Genomic DNA, 24166 nt, shown 5'->3' with positions numbered 1-24166 from the left:
TCGATGTTTATATATTTCGAAACACATAATTTTGTAACATTGAAAAAAATGAAAAGTTACGAAGGTAGGAGTTTGTAAAATCTTGAATAATGAATGAATTAGATTGTGATTGTGAATAATGCTTGAACTTGAAGAATGTTGTTATACATTAAGTGTTAAGAAATAATGAGAGCTTATGAGAAAATAAGTGAGAGGGTGTGAAATTCATTTTTAACTAGATTTATAGACATACCAAAAGTGTTTTTCTTACATTATATATTTTAGAATACACAGTCTATGTATTGACAGATTAAATGTTTTTACACTATCATTTAACCATAAATGGTTATGTTAATATAGTTATTTCAATATTTGAAATTAATTATCTATTAAAATAATGTGCAATGCATAGAAGTAGCCATTACAGTGCATACACATTACAAAAGGACAAACTAAATATCATAGACAAAGTCCCTTATATCAATTTTAACAATCACACATAAAATTTATATTTGATCCTTTTTACAAAAAATTGTCCAACCTACCACATGATCTCAATGGATAAGCTAACTATTATAATTATCCCTTCGTATCATATTATCAAAAAATATATTTCCTTACTTTCTTAAAAATTTGTGCCTACTTTATTGTTATGGAATCTAAATTTACATATGTATGGTAACTAAGAAATTGGTATAAAAAAATCGTTGAATTAAAATAGATCAGTTATAAAGGAAAGAAAATTATACATAATGTATTATACATAATAGCTACATATTAATTTTCGTATTATAATCTTAACATATTTCATACTTTCAATACTAACCTTTTTAATATTTGAGAAATAGTTAAAAAAACAATTATCGTTCTTAATAATATCTTTCTTTGTCGAGGTACATAAATGTTAAATTACGTATTCTTGAATACATATTCATTCAAAATGCAGTTGAAAAAATTCATTGTGCAACAGCAAACTTACACTTATTCATGAACTTTTTAATCTCTGCAATCTTTCATAATAAAAGGTTTTGAATCGTGCATTGAATTCGTATGGAACGTCATATTTAAAAAAAAGAACTATATTAAAGTATATACAGTTTTAAATAAATAATAATAAAATTGAATGAAACAAAATTAAAAGGGTGTAAACAATTGTGTGATACTAAAATTGGTCAACTGTATCAACAAAATGTAGAGTTTAATGATTAGAAAAAATTAATATACCTTTAATTGATAAATAAATATTCTTAGAAAGTATTGAGATGATAAGATAGGGTTGTCCACATAAGATAAGACAGGATTGTCCGATTAAAAACAATGGTCCAAATAGAATTTCACTGTCTTACACCTGTTCATTTGATTTTGCATATTAAATGAGTTTAAGTCATTGAGTCAGAGTTGTAAATTTTCAGAATGACCCATTTTATAAATCACTGTAATAAATTTAAAAATATAGAAATAATATTATAAATATACGTTATAATTTATATATTAATTATTATATCTAAAACTGAAATTTAATTTTATTTAGAAAAGTCAAATTGAAAATAATATTTAATTTTTAAAATTTTGAATTTAAAACTATGCTTTAAATCTCTTGGTTGTTTCAAATTAAATAAAAGATTTATTGACTTTGAGTTATAATTAGATCATTACTAAAATAATATTTAAAACTCGTTTTAAACTTGAATTAGTCCGGTGAGTTACAATTTTTTTTAATAGGTAAAAATATATTTGACCATTGTACATATGAGTATACCACAATCGAAAGAAAAAAGAAAAAAAAAACAAGAATGCAATAAGATATTTGAAAACTAAACAGCAAAACATAGATGAGAATAAGAACAATAAAAGTTCAAGAATAAAAGAAACTTAGCCGCACAACATGGGTGTGAGTTCAAAAGAAGTGGAATGAAAGTTACTTTAACACGTTATTATGGAAAGAAAAACATGCAAATACTAAATTAATTTGAAGGAAAAACATTCCTATTTACGAAAATGTAACTTCACTTCTTTTGATAACGGCTTCAAGTTTCAAGGTGTTTTCATAAGTGTGTTCCTGCACTTTTTTCGACAACTCTTTCAACGGGTTTTCACAATATCTGGATATGAATTATGATCCCACATTTAACTTTCAAAGAAGCAGTTAACATGTAATCGGTATTACATTGTTTGGAAGGTTTAGAAGTTGATTTTCTAAAGTATAATATTAGATTTAATAGCCTATTTTATCTTCAATTTTGTTGAATAATGTCAATTCAGATTCTCATTTTAAAAGTGTGTGAAATTGACTTTTATTTAGTAAATTTTGCGTCAACGTCGGTTCTTCTATTAAATTCCTCTAAATACAACAACTTTTTCTATTTGTTAAACATATTTTAAATTTAAAAATCAAATTGTATTGTTTCAAAAAAATTCATTTCTTTCTTAAAATTTAAGAATTAAAAATATGTTTAATTTTAAAAATAACAAAATAAAAGAAATAAATGACGGTATCGTGGTAAGTTTAGTTGATACTTATTCTTCCCATATTTTGTGATGATGTGTTATGAGATTTTTCATCTACGATGATGTAACGAGCAAATGTTTTGGGTTTATTTTCTATGGATAAAGAATATTTCTACTCTTAACCTAGTCTTGTGTTAAGGATCTTTTAGGCAAAGCTTGAATAGTTATATATTAAAAAAATAGTGAAACTACATAGAGTGCTTCCCAATATTATATTAGGTCACGATATATTATATTAGGTCACGAGATGATGTTTACTTATGTGTTTTGGCAAAATATGCATGACACATTAGAAATCAAGTTGAGAATAAGTCATGTTTATTATTTACCCACAAATGATGAATATGAAAAGTCAATTTAGTCTTTAGAGAAATTGTTAAGAATTTGTGTAATAGATTCTATCGAAAACTATATCGAGACTATGTTTTTGTGGTAAAATTCACCTACAACATTAGTTTCGCGTTAGCGCAAAAACGATGCATTATGAGACATTGTGAGACAATGAACCACTTAATTTGCTTTCTAAAATATGTAAACTTGGTCTTAGCCTCACTTTTACATGAAAGAAATTATGGAGGTGGTGAAAGAATATATTCTTAATCTTTGGAGAAAGCTTGACAAGCCATTAACAAAGCTAGGCACTACAAAAAAAACTTATTTAAAGGGGGTTATATTGAGGAAGTTATAAAAAAAACCCCTCAAATTAATATAATTTAAGGTGTTTAATTTGAATTATCTAATTGTCATGATAGTGTGAGTTTTAATTGTTTTCAAGAGAGGTTTATAACCTCTTCAAATAATAATATATTTTCTTCCTTCATTTCCTAATTTTTACATTTTTTCTCTTTAAAAATTTTAGACTAATTCTTTTTTCCAATTGTAAAATTTTATTCCCCCGATTCCAAAACACCATCTCCCTCTAAAAATCCCCCAATTATAAAATTTTATTCCCCCCAATTCCAAAACCTCATCAGACTAAACCCTTCCTCCCTCTAAAAAATCCCTATAAACCCTAAAATCTCTTTTTTCCTTTCTTCATTTTCATTCCACCACAAAATTCATCTCCCTTTCTTCCTCGCACGTTCATTTGGTTCTGGTTCGTCTCTTCCTTTCTTCCTTCTTTTATTTTCTCTTTTCATTGATTTCTCCTTTCGATTGGCCATGGTTCACTTTTCTTTCAGAATCATAGTCATGGAACTACAGGCAGACGGAGTTGCAGCGGTGGTTGCATGGATCGGCAGACGACGAAGCTTCCACTCGTGCTACAACCCTGAGGTACATTGTTCTACAACACTTCGTGCTTCTCTTTGGTGCAATGCTTTTTTTTGTTCTGCCATAAGGAAACTGGGTTACTATAAGCGGGAATGTGTTTTTATGTATGAGTAAATTTTAGTGGTTCTCCATAGGCATGGCTATAGGCGAAGGTCAAGGAGTGCTTGCATGATATTGTGGTATATTGGCAACCGGTGACAATTTGTTTCCAATTAATTTTGAAAGGTGGTCTGGGAAAACAAGCATACCTAACACCTACTTTTTGAAATGCTTTAAGGAGATGTTACATGTATATATATCCTTCATGTATTCAAATACCACACACTTACTTTTTACTCGCTAACTATGTTTTCTTTTTTTTTTCAAAAGCTTTGATTTTGTTTTAAATACAGCACAACGATATGTGGTTTCAGAGGTGAAATTATGTGGGGATTATTTATTGAGTGATCTTGATGTTAAGAGTCTATGTTTGTGTCTAACTTCTTGTTTTTTTGCGCATTGAAGACTTGGTTAACTTTTGTCTTTTAAGAGTATGCATCTGTGTTTGTTGTTAACACTAAAAATGATTCGAAAACATGTTTAAACATCAAATTGAATGCCAATTTACTCAATTGGCCAATGACTCAGTCCATTAGATGAAACCAACAACCACCATAACCCCAAACAATAACTTAGCATATTTAAGACCAAATTTCAAAAAAACAAGAAGTTAACCAAGTCTTAACTCTGTTTTTAGCTATGGAGAACCACTAAAATTTACTCATACATAAAAACACATCCCTACTTACAGTAACCTAGTTTCTTTACGGCGGAACAAAAAAAATGCTACACCAAAGAGAAGCACGAAGGGTTGTAGCATGAGTGGAAGCTTTGTCATCTGTCGTTCCATGCAACCACCGCTGCAGCTCTGTCTGCCTGTGGTTCCGCAACTACGATTCTGAAAGAAAAATGAACCGTGGTCAATCGAAAGAAGAAATCAACTAAAAGAGAAAATATAAGAAGGAAGAAAGGAAGAGACGAATCAGAACCAAACGAACGTGGGAGGAAGAAAGGAAGATGAATTTTGTGGTGGAATGAAAATGAAGAAAGGAAGAAAGTGATTTTAGGGTTCCGAGAGATATTTAAGATGGAGGAAGGGTTTAGTCTGATGGGGTTTTGGAATTGGGGGAAATAAAATTTTATAATTGAAGGATTTTTATAGGGAGATGGGGTTTTGGAATCGGGGAATAAAATTTTACAATTAGAAAAAGAATTAGTCTAAAATTTTTAAAGAGAAAAAATGTAAAAAATTAGGAAACGAAGGATAAGAAGCACATTTTTAGATCAGATAAAACATAATTTTAACTTTCTCTTGTGATATAAAGACACCAAATTGATTGAAGGTATAATGGTATTGTTGTATCGTGGTAATGGATGACCATATTTATTCAATTATGAAAGTAGTAAGTATTTATGATGAAAGATAATGTGTGAAAGAAAGATAAGGCAGTGATGTAGTTGGAAGGGAATGAGATGAATGAGAAAAAAAGGAAGGAGATTAAGAATGGTCAGACTTTTGGGAGTGGCAGAGCCTTATTTAGCAATAAAGTCATCAACAATGGTAGGCATGAGACTTTAATGAAGCCCACCAATTCATTCCTGCACCAAAAATACTACTTTTCTTTCACTCTCTGCATTTTTCACTCAAATCTTAACCCTACTATTATCCTCAGAAGAAAAAAAAAAGGTTCACTGATAAATCCTCTCCATATTCATAATTGGTTCTCTGTTTAGCTTTGTTTGTTAATCAAGATTTTAGCTCTAATTATAATCTCTTTTCATTTTCACTTAATCGTTACTAAATGTACTCATATTATATTATATAATATTTCGAACTTCTTTTTTACCTGTCACATATTATATTTGTAAGATGTGTTTTGATTTCAGTTCAAACATCCAAATCAATTTTTAACTTTTTATAATATTAAAATATTTGGTTTTTTGTTAGATTCGATTAAAAATAAAATTCACTTTAAACTCAAGTTAATGTTTGAACTTCAGAAATGTAAACCAAACACATACTAATTGAATCCTCCTACTAGCTTCCACAATTAATTTCATAACACTAAATATGTTTTTAATCGATAAGATGTGAAATTATATTTGATTTCTGTTATATAATTTTATCTCTAAATTTTAAATGAATAAATATATTACCGAACATAAAAGATTTATTGATCTAATAAATAATGTTATCATATATATCCACGTTAACACGTGACACATGATAACATCGTTCGTTATCTTGACAAATTTTTAATATTATTTATCATTAGGAATATTGATAAAAATTTAAATTTAAAAATGAAAATTATTCAAAGTTTAAAATATAAATAAAATCTAATTTCACGTTAAAGTTAAGAAAATAACATATTTAACATTTAAAAGAATTATAAATATTTTACTTTTTAATATATATATATATATAAATGGATATGTTTTCATTAGCTAATTGTGTATTAGTACAAATATTTTTGTTAGATGATCATAAAATAATTTTTTATATTAATATTATTCTTTAGTTAGTTGAACTACAATTAATATCTCTTTAGTTGTTTAAAAAACATAGACATATCATAAAAATAGTCAAAAAAGAATAAACTTATAATTATTTTTTGGCTTAATTACCTACTTAGTCCCCATGTTAGGAGGTAATTTTCTATTTAGTATCCGGTTTTAAAAATGTAGGCATTTGGTACCTATGTTTTGAAATTTGTATCAATTCAATCCTATCCGGTTAACGGCGTTATAATTGATGCGAGAAATTAAGGACGTTAATGAAGATGCATTCAAACATTTGATAGCTACTCCACCCAGGCTATCATTAACGTCCTTAATTTCTTGCATCAATTATAACGCCGTTAACTGGATAGGATTGAATTGATACAAATTTCAAAACATAGGTACCAAATGCCTACATTTTTAAAACCGGGTACTAAACAGAAAATTACCTCCTAACATGGGGACTAAGTAGGTAATTAAGCCTTATTTTTTACATAATCATGATTACCTAATCTGATTAGCAATCTACAATTAATGTAGTAGTTCGATATTTTCTTTAAAAAAAATTTATAGTAAAAATTGTGGAATACAGTTAGTGAAGTTAAATGAAATAAAATAATAAAAAATTTTGTAAGTGATGTTAAATTTTTAATTTGTAAGCAATTTTTTTATATAAATAGTTTATGAAAATTGTAATGATACTTTGTGCTCATAGTGTAGTAGAAATTAATCAGTATAATGACATAAAAGAAATAGAAAATAAGTTAAGAAACATACAAAAGAAAATAAAATAAAATTGTAAATACTTATATTTGTATTTTTATTCTATGGTTTTATAAGAAATAAACTATTGATTACAAATTTTTTTTAATTTATATTTTTATATTGCATATGTAGAGATATTTAATTTGAAGAATATTTTTTTTGTAATGGAGTTAAAATCATTTAATATTAATTAACTTTCTCTATAATTTTGAATATTAAATATGTTTTTTATTTCTTAAAATGTCATCTTTATCACAAATTTTGAATTATTTTCATTTTCAAACTTTTATTAATGAATGGATGTAGTCTTCAGTGACCAAATGATGTTAAAGATTTACTGATGTAATAAACAATGTTATCAAATGTGTAACACATGCTAAAATTGACACAAACAATGATAAATATTTTAAGGGACGGGTTTCATGATTTCCATTTTTCTTTTTTAAACTTTTTTAAATTTATATATTAGGAATTTTCAAAGTTTTTTGAAAATTTTAAATTATATTTAGTATATATTGCAAATTGATGAAAATTAAACTAGGTGTCATTTTATTTATTTCATAAAGTACAACATTTAATGTAACATCCTATTTTAATAGTGTAAAACTACTAAATGAATGTGACAAAATAATGAAAACACTAGATAAATTTAACAGAAATATCATTATTATATTACAATCATCTTGTAAACATGAAATGAATATATAAAAGTTATATATATACAAACTAACATACACTAGAACTTTCAAAAGATAAGGAAATTAAACATAATAGAACCTTAACCATTCTTAAGCTTCAACATCTCCCTCATTCGTTACTGGACAAGTAGGAACATCTTTATCTACTTACACAATTAAGATGATCATCGCAAACAAGAAAAAATAAGCAAACAAACAAACAGAGAAGATATGGTAAGCTAATATACCAAAAGAGTTTTCATAACATTTATATAGATTTTAACACACATAAACATCCATATCAATGAATCATAACACATGCACTCATAAATACTAGACTTTACCATCCGAATATATGTATTGATGTCAAACTTTGGTATGTTCTGCACGTTATGGTGAAACATATTGCCCACCCAAGCTATCACACAAGATTAATATGTCTACCGCTCAACATTCTGGAGCCTAGTGACTCTCTGACTTTGCAGCGCTCAATGCTACTCATGACCACTCAATGCCACACCAAAAACCAACAATTCTTATTCTTATCCAAATAACTAAATTGGTATTCTTGACACTAAAATTGATTTGAAAACATGTTTAAAGATCATATTGAATACCAATTTGCTCAATTGACTCAGTTCATTAAATCAAACCAACAACCACCACAACCCCAAACAATAACTTAGCATATCTAAGACCAAATTTCAGCAAAACAAGAAGTTAACCAAGTCTTAAATGATAGAAACACATACTCCTAACATCAAGCTTCATCTTCTTTTACACGTGATCTTATTAGTTGTTCAAAATTTCTCTTATGGAATGTAAACCCAATGCAACGTTTTGGTCACTAATCTAAGTTGTTTCATGTTTATAGAGACTTTTGGGGTCTCTAATTCTTAGAGTAGATTTGAGGGAGTAGAAATATGTCCAGCATACACAAGGTGAGGGAAGCTAGGTTTTCTCAGGAAATTGCATGTTGATTTTGAGTCTTTTGGTTGGTTGTAGGTGAAATATGTGATGTTGGGATGGTTTGTTATAATGTATGATGAGTGTTGATCCATGAGTTGTTGATTGGTGATGTTGCATGTAATAGTTAGCTTTGTTTTGTTTGTTGGAAATTTCTTTCATAAAAGCTTGAATTGTGAGTTTTGAGGGTATACAGAGATTTTTATTTGGACAATTTGTAAAATTGTTACATTAAGTCCTGTGAAAAAAATATATAATGATTATAAATAAAATAGTTTTGGGACTTTGGTGTTTTGTTTGTGTATATCTTTTGTAGAACATAATTGTTATGTTATTTCTTTAATAAAGTGCAACACATGTTTTGATATGTTTGTAGAATTGTGATATATGTGTGTTACTACCAATGTGATGTGTTGGCTTGTTGACAGAGGAGATGTCTATGATTGAATGGTTGAGTTAAATTCCTAGGGAGAAGATTTTGGGAGAAACTTATATTTTTATTTATAATTTTACCTAAGGGTAAAAGGGTTTTTTAGTATTTATTAAAGGGTGCAAAAATTAAAATAAGGGATATAAAAAGAGAAAACAGGCAAAATAATAGATAATATGAAAATTTAAAAAGAAGATTTACGTGAATATTGAGTTGTGATTTTAAAAATGAGTTTGAGTTCGACAATAATCGATTATCGTAAGTAATAATCGATTATTTACAGGTCATTTTTTAGTTTTGTTACTGAAATAATTGATTATCTGGGATGATAATCGATTATTCTTTCATATGTTGTATAATTGAAAATTGGTTATTGTAGCTCTTTAGAATAATCAATTATCATCACGCAATAATCGATTATCTTAGTGTATTTTTGCTGGAAAAGTACGTTTTTGGGAATAATAGAGGAGGGATAAGCTTCAAAAGGCTACATATTGTGATGCTGAGCAGGGATTGAGAATAACTGATGTGTTTAGGGACAAGTTTGACTTTTAATTAATGATGAAACATGAATGGGTGATGGAATGCACAAGGATGTGTGATAGATCGATGAGCATGAGACATGAGAGATTCGTCTTCTTGTTGTACCTAGTAAATCTTGAAATTATCTGTGTTCGTCACGGGATAACGATTCTCTTTGGCATTGGTTGTTGAAAAAAGAGGGATATTCTCTTTTGCAAATAGTTGTAGAAAAGAGAATGATGTTCAAGTGCTGAACCTTTTTTATACGAGGGGATTGATGTTTCACATTGTGTGATAAGGAAAGAGGTCCCAAGTCAAAGGTGGGACGACTCAAGCAGGCTTGTAGGGGAGGCTACAGGTGGGCTTGTAGGGCTATAAGTGGGTGAGGTAGAATACAAGAGTGTAACTGATTCTTTTCATGATGTAGTTCATGGTAATGTGGATGCTCATGGTGATGTTCATGATGGGGATATTCATGATGGTGGTAGGTTATGATGATGATCATGGTAGTGAAGATGCTCTTGGTTATGCTACGTTGATAGTGATATTACTATAATGGTGATAAAAAGTTAATTAGCACATATGTTAATGGGTGGATAGACCAATGGTCTGTATGTGTGATGTTAGTGATGACATCGAGGATCGAGGAATGAGGATTGAAGATCGAGGATCAAGGATCGATGATCGAGTAATCTAAGATGATTAAATTGATTATGTTTAAGGGATTAGGAATCTCAATGTTAATACTTCTATGTATGGGGTGATTGATTATGGTTGATATAATCACTGTATATATCTTGTTTTTATGATTGTTTTAATGGTAGCTTAACACATACTTGTTTGTGTTTGTGTATTTGTGAATGAAATTATCGGCAATGATCACGCGAGCAGATGATGTTGTAGATGTTCCAGAGGCATGATAGATTCGAGAGATGACGGAGGACAAACTTGGAATTTGCTTTAAAAGTTATTGTGTTTGGATTTTTGAGACAATGTAAATGGAGTTACTTTATTTCATTCATTATTTTAATTATTGTTGAATAATGTATTTGGACAAGACTTTTAGAATTATTAAGTTTTGAATTAATTATGCATGTATAAATATTGAGGTTTTATAGAAATACGTTTCCGCGCTATAAGAAAATTTCAAAATTATTGTTTTTGTAATAACTCGTGACACCCTGATTTTTGGGGCATTACAGGTACACTAAATATAATGTTTTAAAATTGATTTGATAAGGAAGATAATGGAGGGTGCCAAATTGAATAATTGTGCAAAAAATGAAAATATGATTTCATAGAACCTATTGTCAGGGCATTCAGCAATGGCTTTGTACTGTTAAGCGTCAATCTAAAATTTCAAGTCAGAAAGCAGTTTCGTGACAGAGTGTTGAATAGTAAATTTCGCTATTTAGCACCACTTTAACAAGGCACCCACTGAATTGTGGCATTGAGCGCTACTTCTTGTTGTTGGGTGTTATGCTCCTTGGAAGCACAAAGGGGAACAACCCTCCTTGCTCTTGAGCGCCAATTTTTGTATGTCTATGTTTGAAATATGGTTTACTTGCTATAAGTATGTTCCTTTTATATACTAGTTTACCTTCTCTGTTTTGTTCTTTTGCATTGATCACTAATATTTGGTGTGAGTTGATGATGAATTATGTGTTAGTCCAACAAAAGATGGTGATGATGGGACAATTGTTTAGACTTTACATTAACATTTTATTATCCCATTATCTTTTAAAAAATTCTATAATTGTATCTTTTATAATTGTTCTTGGAGGGATTCTTCATACACCTATCATATATCATCCTGCACCTCCAACTTTTATTTATTTTCCATTTTTACCCTTGTGAGATGAATCTTTGACCATGAGACACAAAAGTCCTACACCCTACGCATTTCATTTTTCTCTCTAAGCGTACTTCATATTCTTTTTCAATACAACTGATTCTTACTTTACTCTTTGCTTTGCAATTCCAACACCGGTTTAGAGTTACCACGTTTCGAATTGTGGTTATTTTATACTTTTGAATTTATTTCTGAATATTTTATTAATTTGTAATTTTTTTAATATTTGATATTTTTCAATTTATTTGTTTCGTATTTTGTAATTTTTTTAAATATTTTTTGTTTATTTCAAAATTTATATTCGTTTTTTTTAATCTCTAATTATTTATTGATATATTTTATTTATTTTAATATGAATTATTATTTAATTATTTGTTGTATTTTTTGACTTTTTGATTTGTTTGTTAATTTATTTTAATTTGTTGTGTTTTTTTTAAATTTAAAATTCTTTAAATATTATTTATTATGTATTTATTTATGATTTTTTATACTTTTTATTTTGTTTCTTATTTTTTAATTAGTAATTTTATTAATATTTGATATTTTTTAATTTGAATATTTTTAATTTGTTTCGTATTTTGAAATTCTTTTAAATATTTTTTTGTTTATTTCAAAATTTATATTTCTTTGTTAAATTTTCAAAAACAAAATAAAATAAAAATAAAAACATATTGATTAACAAATAAATATTACAATTTAAATAAACAAATAAAACAACAACATAATATATATAAAAAACAAAATTAACTAAAACTAAATAAAACATTAAAAAAATAACTTAACACAAAAACATATACAAGCGCAATTTGAAGTGAGCTAAACACAACAACACAGTTTGAAGTGCGTCAAACATTAATCGAATTTCGAAATTCGGTTTAAGCTGGCCGAATTTCGAAGTGCGGCAAGATCTAACTGGCATTCGAACACTGATGTTCTCTTAACCGCAGTTCCAACATCGGTTAAGGGTATTTACAATCTTTCACCATCTTTTCTTGTCTTTCTCCTTCACAAACCACACAGCATGACTATTACTAACATTCAGATCACAAATGTATCACCATGGCACCTCAGAAGACAAGCTCTTACAAAAAATAACTTAACAGTGAATAAATGATCAATGAAGGGGGTGCATACAGTGCTTATATACACAATTTAATATATGAAAGATAAATAAGTCTAATGAGAGGTGTAGGACGAAACGAGTGTAAGAAGAAACATTCTTTTTCTTGATATTGTATATGAAATGATGTTGGTTACAATTTTGAATGATTATAATGAAGTAATTATATATCCTAGATAGCGAATATATACTATTTATAAGTTTCTGATTGAGATATTACAATAATATTGAATATATAATTATTTATAAAATCAAATCAATCAGTTTAATTTAATTTTTATAATAGTTAAATTTAATCTAATATGTTTTTTTTAAATAGGGATGATATAAATTTATTTATAGATAAAGTTGATTGATGGTGAATGATTATTATGTAATCACTCTAATTAAATTCACATTAGTAATTAATAAAAATATTATTAATAATATATTAATTAATTATATGATATTATCAAAACGATTAGATGATGTAACGTTAGGATTCTTATAGTATTTATATAAAAAATGCCAAACAGCCCTTTCATCTCCCCTCCCTCCCTCCCTCCCTCTCCCTCTCTCTCTCTCTCTCTATATATATATATATATATATATATATATTGTGTTGTATTACCTTTAATATATGATTAGTTATATTCTCTTTTTTGTAATTTATATTATATAATTAAAAATGAAATATGAATATAAAATGTATACATGAAAGGAAAGAATATCATTATATATTGTTATATATATTTAATTTTTAATTGCATATATTTTTTATTTATTCATTGTTTGTTTATAGGTTTTAATGATAATGATGAACATAATTAATGCTACTATTTTATTTTTATTATAGATACAAAATTAAATTTCTGAATTTAATAAGATTAAAACATTACTGAATAGGATTCTTCTTTTTTATTAATTTTCTGTATTAATAAAATACTAAATTATACATTATCTAATCTTCTTTTTATATTTTTTAAAGGAAAATAATTAGTTAATAATTTTACACATTAAATATTTTGTTGTTATTTATCTAATTAATATACTAATTTATTTAGTAATTTTTAATGTATTATCCTATTCATCCATTATTTTAGGATATTTTATTGATAGTTATTATTGAAGTATTTAATAATTTTATAATAAAACTAATTTATAATTTTTTATTTTAATTTAAATTCATACATTTATTTTCACACTATACCAATCATACATTTATTATATTTTAAAGATTTATTATACACTTTTCAATATATATATATATATATATATATATATATATAATTTTATTATTTTCAAAATAAATATATCAAATACGTGTCATATCCTATACTGCGTCATAATATTAATTAATTGAATTTTTTTGTATTATAAAACCAAATTTTGGACTTTAAATATAATAAAACATTTCATTACATTATTTTCTTTATTGATGTTTTGTTTGAATTCATTAAAATATTTTATATTAATGATTGCAACTATTCTTTCAAGTACATTTGTTTCATGAAAAGAGTACTCCCATTAATCTTTACAATTAAAAGAGTAACAATTTAAACCCCATAATTTAACTAATAGTTAGTTCATCACTTTAAGATAAGAACACATTATAAAATTCTATGTAAAATATCTCAACAATGGAAATAATTAAAATTGTAATGTATTTCTTTATCAATTTTCCCACTAATTTTCTTCTTTGGACTAATATTTTTCACTTGCTCTTTCATTCGTATTATTTTCTTTGATATATTTTCTACTAATTTGGGTCATTTCATATATAAGACTATATATACAATGATTATAATTTTCAAATTGATTTATTAGTTTAATAATCACATCAAATACGATTGAAGTATTGATACTTCTTAATTTACGGAGATATAATTAAATTAACAATTATAATATATTAGAAAGAAGTTACAAAAAATAAAACAAACTATTTACATTATTAGAATCCACGTTCTACATCATAGAAGCCTAACACCAAGTAAGATTTCTGGAAACTTTTTCTACCAATATTTCTATTTGTGTTTCAAATTTCATTTTCTAATAAAAATATAATTATATTTTTAATTGAAAAAATAAATTCACCAAAATTTATGAATATATGCTGTTTTGTTAAAATAACTTTAACAATAATAATGAATATAAATTAAAAATTAATGAATATGATTATGTAATTATTTAAGTATTTATTATTATTAATATTGAATGGTGTACTTGATTTCACTTTATTTTCATCAATAATTTTCAATATGTTTATTAAACACATTTTATAATTTTTTTTAATTAGTATGATTTTATTGACTAAATATATTCCTTAACTAATTTTTAGTTATTTATTTACTGATTTTAAATATTTAAAATTTACAACTTTTAGTTATTTATTTAATTATTTTAAAAGTTAAATACTTAAATTATACTTTTATTTATTTATTTGTAGATGAATTGTTTTAATTAAAAAATTGTTTTTGATTATTATATATTATTGATTTTATCTTTTAATAAATATGATTTTCATTTTATTTTAAGATATATAAAATGTTTACATCTTGAAATACTTTCAGTTAAGTTAAAGTTATGGACAACTAATATATAAGTTAAATATCGTGATACATTTGTATATTAATTACTGCGTGGAACAAAAATAAATTACTTAACATAAAAATATTCAACATCAATAGTAAAAACTATTATGTTGAATTTTTGAAGTATATCATTTAACTAATAAAATAAATACTAAGGATAAGATGATCATCAAAATAAAAAATGCAATATAATAAAAATTAAGAAAAGAAATAAATACAAAAATAGCTTTCATGTTAAATATATGTTAATATTTTTTTATGTTAAATATTTGTAACTAGATTTTATAATATTATGAATATATCAATTTTACGCTATCATACATAAACTATAAGATTTAGATATTGATTTTATATAATTTTTTTATGGTTAATATAATATAGTGTTGTGTTCACTTAAAGCAAATTACTCTAAAGAGACATTTGATGAAATGAATTAACAAGTATATCTTCTATTCCTATTCAAGGATTTAAAAGCAAGTGAGAGAGTAAGATATTACCATTTAAGGCACTCTCTTTCATGGAAAGAGAGTTGAGTTATTCATGCATTTTTAAAAAATATCCCTAGCTTAACATCACTATTTTTACGTGATGCTTGAGTATGTATACTAGTATGGTGTTGTTCATGTTGAAGCCTTTGTTCTTGGAATGTGTATATGAGAGTGTGACATTATTCATGTTAAAATCGTTTTAGGTGAGTAGTAAAATGGTATATGAGATTAGGGATACCTGTTACATAGTTCATGTTGGGCCAAGATGTCTTCGAAGCTGGTCGCATGAGAGAAGGGTTGTGCACCTTGAATGGCCAAAAGGTGGGACGATGGTGGTGGACTGCGAGATATGTGACAATATGCGAAGGAATGCAGGGTTGTGTTGAAAGGAAAATTGGTTCATGGGTGTGATGGAATTGGTTCTTTGATATTGAAAAACATAAGATTCAGTTACTTAACTGATTTTGTGAAGTTTGTGTGTGGGAATCAGTTCTCTTATCATTGAAATCAATTCAATGATTTTGGAATTGTTTTAACATGGTTGTTTTGTGTTGCATGCAACTGTTCTTTATTTGCCTTGCTGTGAATTATGTTGTTGTGCTGTGAGAGCACCTGTTGGAGGTGTCATGGTGTTGTCATTGTGGATGTGTGTTGTTATGGATAATGTATTATGATGAATAAAAAAGAAAAGGTTAAAACTTCATAAAATAGTTTTGTAAAGGAGATTGTTTGAAAATTATTTTTATATATAATATTGTACATGTATAGGTTGAGGACATCTCGACCTATAGAAGGATGTAGACACTTCGGTTTGCTCTAAATGTGGGACACACGTGCACCAATACTGCAGTATGGATTCACATAAGTAAAAAGGACAAATCATAGAAGAATTAAAGATGACTAAATGCATTAGGAAACCTTAAGACAAGGTAACCCTCAAAGTACTATAAATGGTCAATGTTCATGAGAAAAGTAGGCATAATCATTTGTTATGACCTTGTTTTTTTATGATTAGTTACTAATTTGAGCATTAAAATATCTTTGTAGACTCTTTAACCAAAGTCACTCACCGCTTATCGAAAGAGAGCATCAAGATACTTACAATGAAAAAATAACTTATTATCTGAAGAAGAAAAAAAGGATTGAACATTAAAGCTACCTAATATATCTCGAATTAGACAAAAAACTCGTGTAGTTCTAGATACATCTCAACTCAACAAAAACAAATATATAATGATTTATAATTGTTGTATATAGAATTTAAATTATCTCTTATAATTTTAGAGAATGATAAACATTATTAATAGAAGTTTTTTAGATGAAAAAAAGAGAATAAATGTTAACATATTAAAACTTTTTTAACAATAGTGTATGTAACTTATTTTAGAAAATGGTATGAAAAGTACCAAAGTAGAAAGTATTTTAAGATTGATAAAAACATCAAATTAACGTTTATTTTTGTAAAACAGCCAGATATTTATTTGAACTAATGTGTGATTTATTCAAAGCACATATTAAATTTTAAGTCATATGTAAAATGAAAACACAAAAAGGATAATGACATATAATTAAGTATTATTGTATACTTAAAGAAATAATTAAGTTTTAATCTAGATTGGTAAGTGTAATTAACTGATAATAACGTTATCTTTATGTTATCAAACATAATTAAACTTAAATGTTGACTATTATGTATAGTTTTATTTTAATTTAAAGTTAAGTTAAATTAGATAAATTTTCAAACAATAATCGTAAACATAGTTGAAATATTTCGTATAAATTGAAAAGGCTTAATATATCATTTTGTCCTTGATTTGGGGCGATGGGTTCAAAGTGGTTCTACCTTTTTCGAAAGTTCATTGTTGTCCCATATTTTGTAAAAAATGATTCAAGTTACGACGTTAAAAACACTAACGACGTAATGATGTGGCAATTGTGATCTATCAAATTTTTTATTACGTGACAAACCCAATTGATGTGCAATGTTCATGCGAGAGAGCCTTCATGATTCTGCACTCTGACTCGCGGCAACCCATGGTGGCATAACGTGTTTGATCAGCGATGAACGAAGAAGAAGCTCTCGTTCTGGGCTTTTGCTCTTTGTAAAGAAGACGAAGATGGAGGACGCATAAAAAGGCTTCTTGGACGATGCATGAAGGCACATTGTTTCTACGTTTCTGGCTTGCAATTTGCAGGTTGGTGCCCATGGATGTTGCTTACGAACTAGGATTTCTATGATTTGGGTAGCGATTATATATGTTTATGCTTTGTTGTAGATGTGAATTGGGGTTTTAGGTGTTGCGATTGTGATTTTCTTGTTCATGTTTGGGTTGGAATTTCTGGTTTTGCAAGTTAAGGATTTTGATTCGGTTCTTGCTTGATGTGGGTGCTTTGAATTGTAGGTATGTGTTGATGGTAGTGACGGCAGCATGGTGGCACGTTTCGTTCTGTGACAGCAACTAGGGTTTCACAGTGGTAGCACAAGAGTTTTTGTCCTTAGGAAAATTAGGGTTTCACGGTGTTCTCCTTTCCTTTTACATTAACATTGCCACATCAATTGGGTCATGGTTGTCACATAATAAAAAAATTGGACAGGCCACAGTTGCCACATCATCACGCCATTAATGTTTTTAACACCGTAATCCAAAAAGACTAAATTGAACCGTTTTTTAAGAAATATGGAAGAATAGTGTGAACTTTCGAAAAAGGTAGGACCACTTTATCGACCTAGTATTTTTTAAAGAATATTTACTTAATTCTTTTATTTATATTAAATTTTAGAAAAATATTTCAGTTTCAAAAACATCTTTTATTTTTAAAAATTAGTTATTATTTAAATTTAGAAAATCAAAATAAACATGGTAAATATTTAATATTTGATATTATGTTATATTTTGCTCTTATATATAGAATACATCAATAAAATGAAATAAAAATTCATTTATATAAGATATCTCTTATATCTTTTATATATTTCATATTTTCAGAATCCTTATAAATAAATTTCTAACAGTGGTATTTATATAGAGTCATTGCTTTTATCGGAGACTGCATAATTGAAGGAAATTTCTCAAAGTTATTATTGCATTATTTGATAGTGAAAACTATGATTTATAAGCGATAAAAATGTAAATTTATCTAAAGAAGCTAAATTTATAAAAAGTCGTGAAAAAAATAATATCTATCGCCTAAAAATCTGACTCAAATAAAAATATATATTATTATGATATTTATGAATGATCCTAAAAGTTCCAAAAAATTTTGAGATTATTTAAAAAGAGAATAGGAAGAAAACAAATTTGATGCATGGAAATTTTAATCTTATTAAGAATTTGAAATACAAAGTTTGAAACAATTAAAATATATTCAAATAAATTATTGAGTATTGGTAACCAAATAAAATCGGGAAAAAGAGTTTTCATATTTCACACTCTTGAAAAAAACTCTGATAAAGATATGAAAAAAAAAAACCAGAAACCCAACATTTTCTTCAATTATTTTTATGTCAAGATAGGAATTATTTTTACTATAAATAATTGATGTTTAGAAGGTAAGAAAAAGGTCAAGACAGTGTTTTTTTGACGAATGATTAAAACAAAAGATGCCAATTTTTGTAAATGCGTATTTAAATAGGTTTAAGCCCAAACTGTCAGCCCAAAACTAAGCCCAAATCCATCAATTGGAGCAGGTTCGTTTTATTACCAACCCCATTTATCGATATCGTATTCTCCCACTCCAACGTGAATAAATAAATAAATAAAATACTATTAGAAAATAATTAAATTATAATTATGTTATTTAATTTATTTTTTTTACACAATTATTGAGAAAAGAGGGAAGGAGAGTCTATGGGTGTGGGTCCCTCCAAAACTGTGATCAATCACCAAACCCTTTTCTTCTCATCCGACGGCTCTGATTCTCTCTAGTTTTGCCATCACTTCAGAAGAAGGATAAATACACAAACCCACACAACAACAATGGCCATTACACAAGAGAACGCCAGAAGAAGAGAGAAGAGGAGAATAACCCTCAAACCCCATTTCAACTTCCTCAGAGAGAGACTGTTTCAGACGCCACTTCTTCCTCATACAGATACAGAGGTGCAAAGGAAAATTAAAGCTTGCAAATTTATCAATACAGAAGAAGATCTGTGATTTTTTCCTCTTTTTGTTGTTGTTTGCTGAAGAAAACACATACCCTTAATCTCTCAGCGTCAATTTGTATCATTGTGAGTTCTTTTTTTCTTGTTGTTCTCATTCAAGGCTGTTTTTTCTTCTCTTCACATGCTCCTTGTTCTGACCCTTTCCTTGGTTTCATCTGCCAGAATATCTGTTTGCAGAGGATTGTTTCTTCAGAGACGCAGATCTTGAGGTTGGAGGCAATCCTTCACGGTTTGGTATTCCACCCCTCGTCTGAATCTCGTTTTTTACAATCCACCACACTCCACACACGCCCTTTAACCAGAATTGGGTTTTTGTTTCCCCATTTGCCACTTTTTCCCCCTTTTTTCTGTATGGTGAAAAACTGAAGCTTGATGAGCGGTTTTGTTGTTCTGTGTGGTGTAGGTATGGAGACCGAAGAGAGGAACCAGAAAGGGTGCAAGGGTTCGGAGCCAGAGTTTTTCTTGCAGTGGGGGCACAGGAAGCGGCTGAGATGTGTGAGGGTGAAGGACCCTCGGATTTCAACGAGGCTCAACGGTGGAATCAGAAGGAAACTTGGTTCTACACTGGATCATCGTTCTGGGGTCTCTGGGGTCACTGTGGCCGAGAAAGAAACCTCTCATAATCATCATCAACAACCCAATCGCCTCACGAGGTGCTTACAATACCAACATCGACTAAAGATTGTCTTCAAATTTTCTCCTACCTTTCTTTTTGGCTCTGGTTGGGTTTCCCAGAGAAGATATGATTTTTGTTCATTGAATGTAATGATGCTGTTTCTCCTCAAGTTAGGCAGAGGAAGAGCACAACATCAAGGAGAAACTTCCCTTTCCATTTTCGTTTTTTTTTTTCACTTTCCTCTCGTTTTGTTTGGTTTTCAGAAAAAAAGCGGTTTTTGGTGGAATGGAATGTGTTGGTGTTTTTCGTTTTGGGTTGCTAGGAATTCTCAGTGGATGATGAGAAGCAGCAACAAAGGGAAAAAAATCGTATTTTTTTTTTCATATATGGTAACTTTACCGCCAGTACAAGTTTTTGATGTGAAAAATCAAGTTTTTTTACCATCCCCGGATGAGATAAGCGTGTAATTTATGGGTGTAACCGTTTTTAATTTGTTTTTGTTTTATCAGAATGATATTACATTGGATCTGTTAGCTCGGCGATAATGTATGAAATTTCCCTATTTTGTCCATTTTTTTTCGTGAATTTTGACCTAAAATTTGGTTGCAGGAATTCCGATGGGGCGATTCTCCGGTCTTTGGTCGGCGAGACCAGGAAATCAGCGTCGCCTGAGAAGGAGGACCGGTACTACACGACAAGGGGTTCGGCGGAGGAGAGCGGAAAAGTAGCCGGCGACGGTAACAACGGCGAGGAACGAGCCCTAGTGTGGCCGAAGCTTTACATCACTCTTTCAAGCAAGGAGAAAGAGGAAGATTTTCTGGCCATGAAGGGTTGCAAGCTTCCTCAGCGACCCAAAAAGAGGGCGAAACTCATCCAAAGAAGCTTACTTGTAAGTTTTTCTCTCTGACGAAGAAAAAGGGAAATTTTAATTTTTGTATTTTGTGGGAAAAAAAGGGGAAATTGTGGTGGGTATTTTGGTTGGGTGATCTTCATTCTCACCACCTTATCCTGTGTTTCTTACTGCTGGTGTTGTGTTACAGTTGGTGAGCCCTGGTGCGTGGTTGACTGATATGTGCCAAGAGAGATATGAAGTGAGGGAGAAGAAAAGTAACAAGAAGGTAAGTGGTTGGTGGCTGTGCCATTTTGTGTTGTGGGGTTCTTACTTTTTCCCCTATTTTTTGTGACTGGATCTGAATTCTGAAACTTGTTCATGTTCTCTCTTTTGATGCAGAGACCAAGAGGGTTGAAGGCCATGGGAAGCATGGAGAGTGATTCTGAATGATGGTGAAAGAACTAGAGGGGGAAGGAAGAAAAAAAAAGCCCTTTTAAGCTCTGAATGTTTTGGAGATGATGTTTCCATTGAAGAAGATGAAGATGATGATTCAAGTTTTTTTATATTTGTGTGGCATGTATGTTGCCCCCTCCTCATGTTTTTCTTTTTGTAAACGAGTAAGATCCGATCCGATCCATTTCAATTAATTAAGAAAATTATTTTTCTCACCTTCTATCTTTCTTCATCTCTCTCTCCTTGATCCGAATCTTCTGATGTCTGCACTCCTTAAGCAACCCTCTTCATAGTGTTTTTTTTCTCGTGCTTTTGTGAGAAACATTGATGAAAGTGGTTAGCTGGGAGTTTGGATGATCTTGTGGCAAAGCCGTTTATGATTTATGCATACGATGGTGTGCCCCCACAGTTTTTGAGTTTGCCGACATAACACTGGGATGATGTACCTTGGGATGTTGTTGTGAATGATTTAGTTTTTGACCGTGAGAACCTCGATAGTTATAAAAAGATAGATAGGATAACTAATAAGGAAAGGAAATACTTGAAGGATTTTAAGCCTTAGGCATATCCATCATTGGGCATGGTAGCATGATGCCAAATTAAGCATCATCTACTTGTAACAGTGTACCACCACGGTATCTCACTCATTCTGTTGTGCCTATCTAAACACCACTGCAAATGTTCATTTTCATCATTTATAATTTGGATACTCTTCAATCTCATTTCAATACACAAAATCTCATAGGGTCTATTGCTGAACGTGCTCAAGCCTATGTATGAAGTGGGTGTGTCACCGAAATATCCATGATTCCTCAAATAAAAAAATAACCTCTTGTCTTGTGGGATTCACAACATTTGCGAGTGAGGTAGTTGTAACACGTGAAACATTTTATTTACACTTTCTACTATTTCTCTGATGAATTAGCAAAAAAAGAATAAGAAACAAAGGGTGCCAGAAATTGATCGATGAAAGAAAGAAAGAAACAAAGGGCAGCAAATATTTTCCCTTTTGGTCTTTGGTCGGCTTTTGTTTTCAGCTACAATGGGACAAGAAATCTGTCTCTAAGTTCTTCCCTAGATATGAAACTTGATAAATTGTAGGCTATCTCTTGTCACTTGCCATGAAAATTGACCTTTTGTCATTGAAAAGAAAATAGTAAGAGTAAAACACTTGATAAAATATCATATGAATATCAAATTTTGACTTGTTAACACCGAAGACAGCTTGCAAAAACGCGCATCTTTGCAGCTTTGAAGGCACCATTTTCCATTTGGTTGCTTTTAAAAGAGTCGCTGTGTAAAAAGGACTTTGTTTCAACTCATTGTGCTTTCGTCGTGCGCACTTCTCAAATATCTCTCCGGTTCAACTTATTTATAGAACAATTTAATTATCTTTAATCATAAAATAATATTTAAGTGTATTTACTTTATCAAATCATTTTACTTTAAAATGTTTAAACATCGCATTCCATTAACGTCTTATCATTTTATCGAAAGATCATTTGGTAGAGTCTATGATTTTAAAACTGTTTCCTTTAAACAAAACATCAAATAATTGTTATATGCAGTGGTTTTTTTTCTTCAAACAATGATATATATTGTCTGAAAGGACGAGACTTAAATTAACTGTTGTGTTTGAATTACATTCGTGAACACATAACATATATTTTAAAACTACAAAATTCATTAATAGTATGTTCAATTACTGTTTTCACATTTGTAACAGATTTTCACACTTGTAACAGACGTTCAGACTTTCTAAGAGATTTGTATAAACATGTTATGTATTTTGTAAGTTCATACCAGGAAAACGGTTTTCCAAACACCAGTTCTTTAAATCAGACAGATTCCTCTTGGGCCTTGATTGAGCTGATTATATTACAACACATAATTGATTATATCATCAATACTTTATTATTATATATATATGTTTTTTTTTTTCAATTTCTAATCATTTTCACTCTTTTTCTCATAATTCAGACAATCTTACCTTTCATTGCTTTTTTCTTTTCTTCTTTTTCTTGTCCAGTTCAAACAAAACATTAATAAATTATAACAAGTTGTAGAATCCATTAGGTGTAACCACTCAAACTTCCAACAGTACTTTCTCTACAAGCAACATCAGTAGCTACGTCTAAAAAGAGGGCTAAGTCCCTGGCCGTTTAGCAAACTTGATAGACATCACATTCTCTCAGCAAGAGCCACTGTGTTCCCATTATGTCAATGAACATAAATCATCACAGCAGACAAACAGATGTGACTTCACCGTACTTTCTCTCATAACACAAATGTAGTTAGTTATTTTAAGTGTTCATTTCCTTTGAACTTGTGATTAGATCAAGGTACGTGCTCACAAATTCAAAGAAAGTTTGGGTGATGGCACAACATCTAGCTCACAATTTTCTGACGCATG

General features: G+C 29.0%; 1 protein-coding gene and 1 long non-coding RNA gene across 4 annotated transcripts; one reads left to right on the top strand and one right to left on the bottom strand.

The window, feature by feature from the left end:
- Positions 1-4413: 4413 nt before the first annotated feature.
- On the bottom strand, positions 4414-4917 carry LOC148197867 (uncharacterized). 2 transcript variants are annotated; one of them, XR_015786675.1, is made up of 2 exons: positions 4788-4917; positions 4414-4696 (listed from the first exon to the last, which is right to left on the bottom strand). It is a non-coding gene; the product is annotated as an uncharacterized LOC148197867 (long non-coding RNA). The 2 variants fall into 2 exon arrangements; XR_015786674.1 differs by having other exon boundaries at positions 4797-4908.
- A 14753-nt stretch (positions 4918-19670) lies between these two features.
- On the top strand, positions 19671-21968 carry LOC124830059 (uncharacterized). Of its 2 annotated transcripts, none has more exons than XM_047303678.2 (6): positions 19671-19918; positions 20015-20081; positions 20256-20505; positions 21078-21357; positions 21509-21586; positions 21700-21968. In XM_047303678.2, the coding sequence occupies exons 3-6, from the start codon at positions 20258-20260 to the stop codon at positions 21748-21750; spliced, it is 657 nt and encodes a 218-aa protein (XP_047159634.1). In that variant the 5' UTR covers positions 19671-19918; positions 20015-20081; positions 20256-20257; the 3' UTR covers positions 21751-21968. The 2 variants fall into 2 exon arrangements, with proteins under 2 accessions (XP_047159634.1, XP_047159633.1); XM_047303677.2 differs by having other exon boundaries at positions 20015-20086.
- The last annotated feature ends 2198 nt before the right edge of the window (positions 21969-24166 follow it).

The sequence above is a fragment of the Vigna umbellata genome, chromosome 5 (genome assembly GCF_029865625.1).
Source record: "Vigna umbellata cultivar VRB3 chromosome 5, Vumbellata_1.0, whole genome shotgun sequence".
Lineage (NCBI taxonomy): Eukaryota > Viridiplantae > Streptophyta > Magnoliopsida > Fabales > Fabaceae > Vigna > Vigna umbellata.
This window is presented reverse-complemented; position numbering and strand designations above follow the sequence as displayed.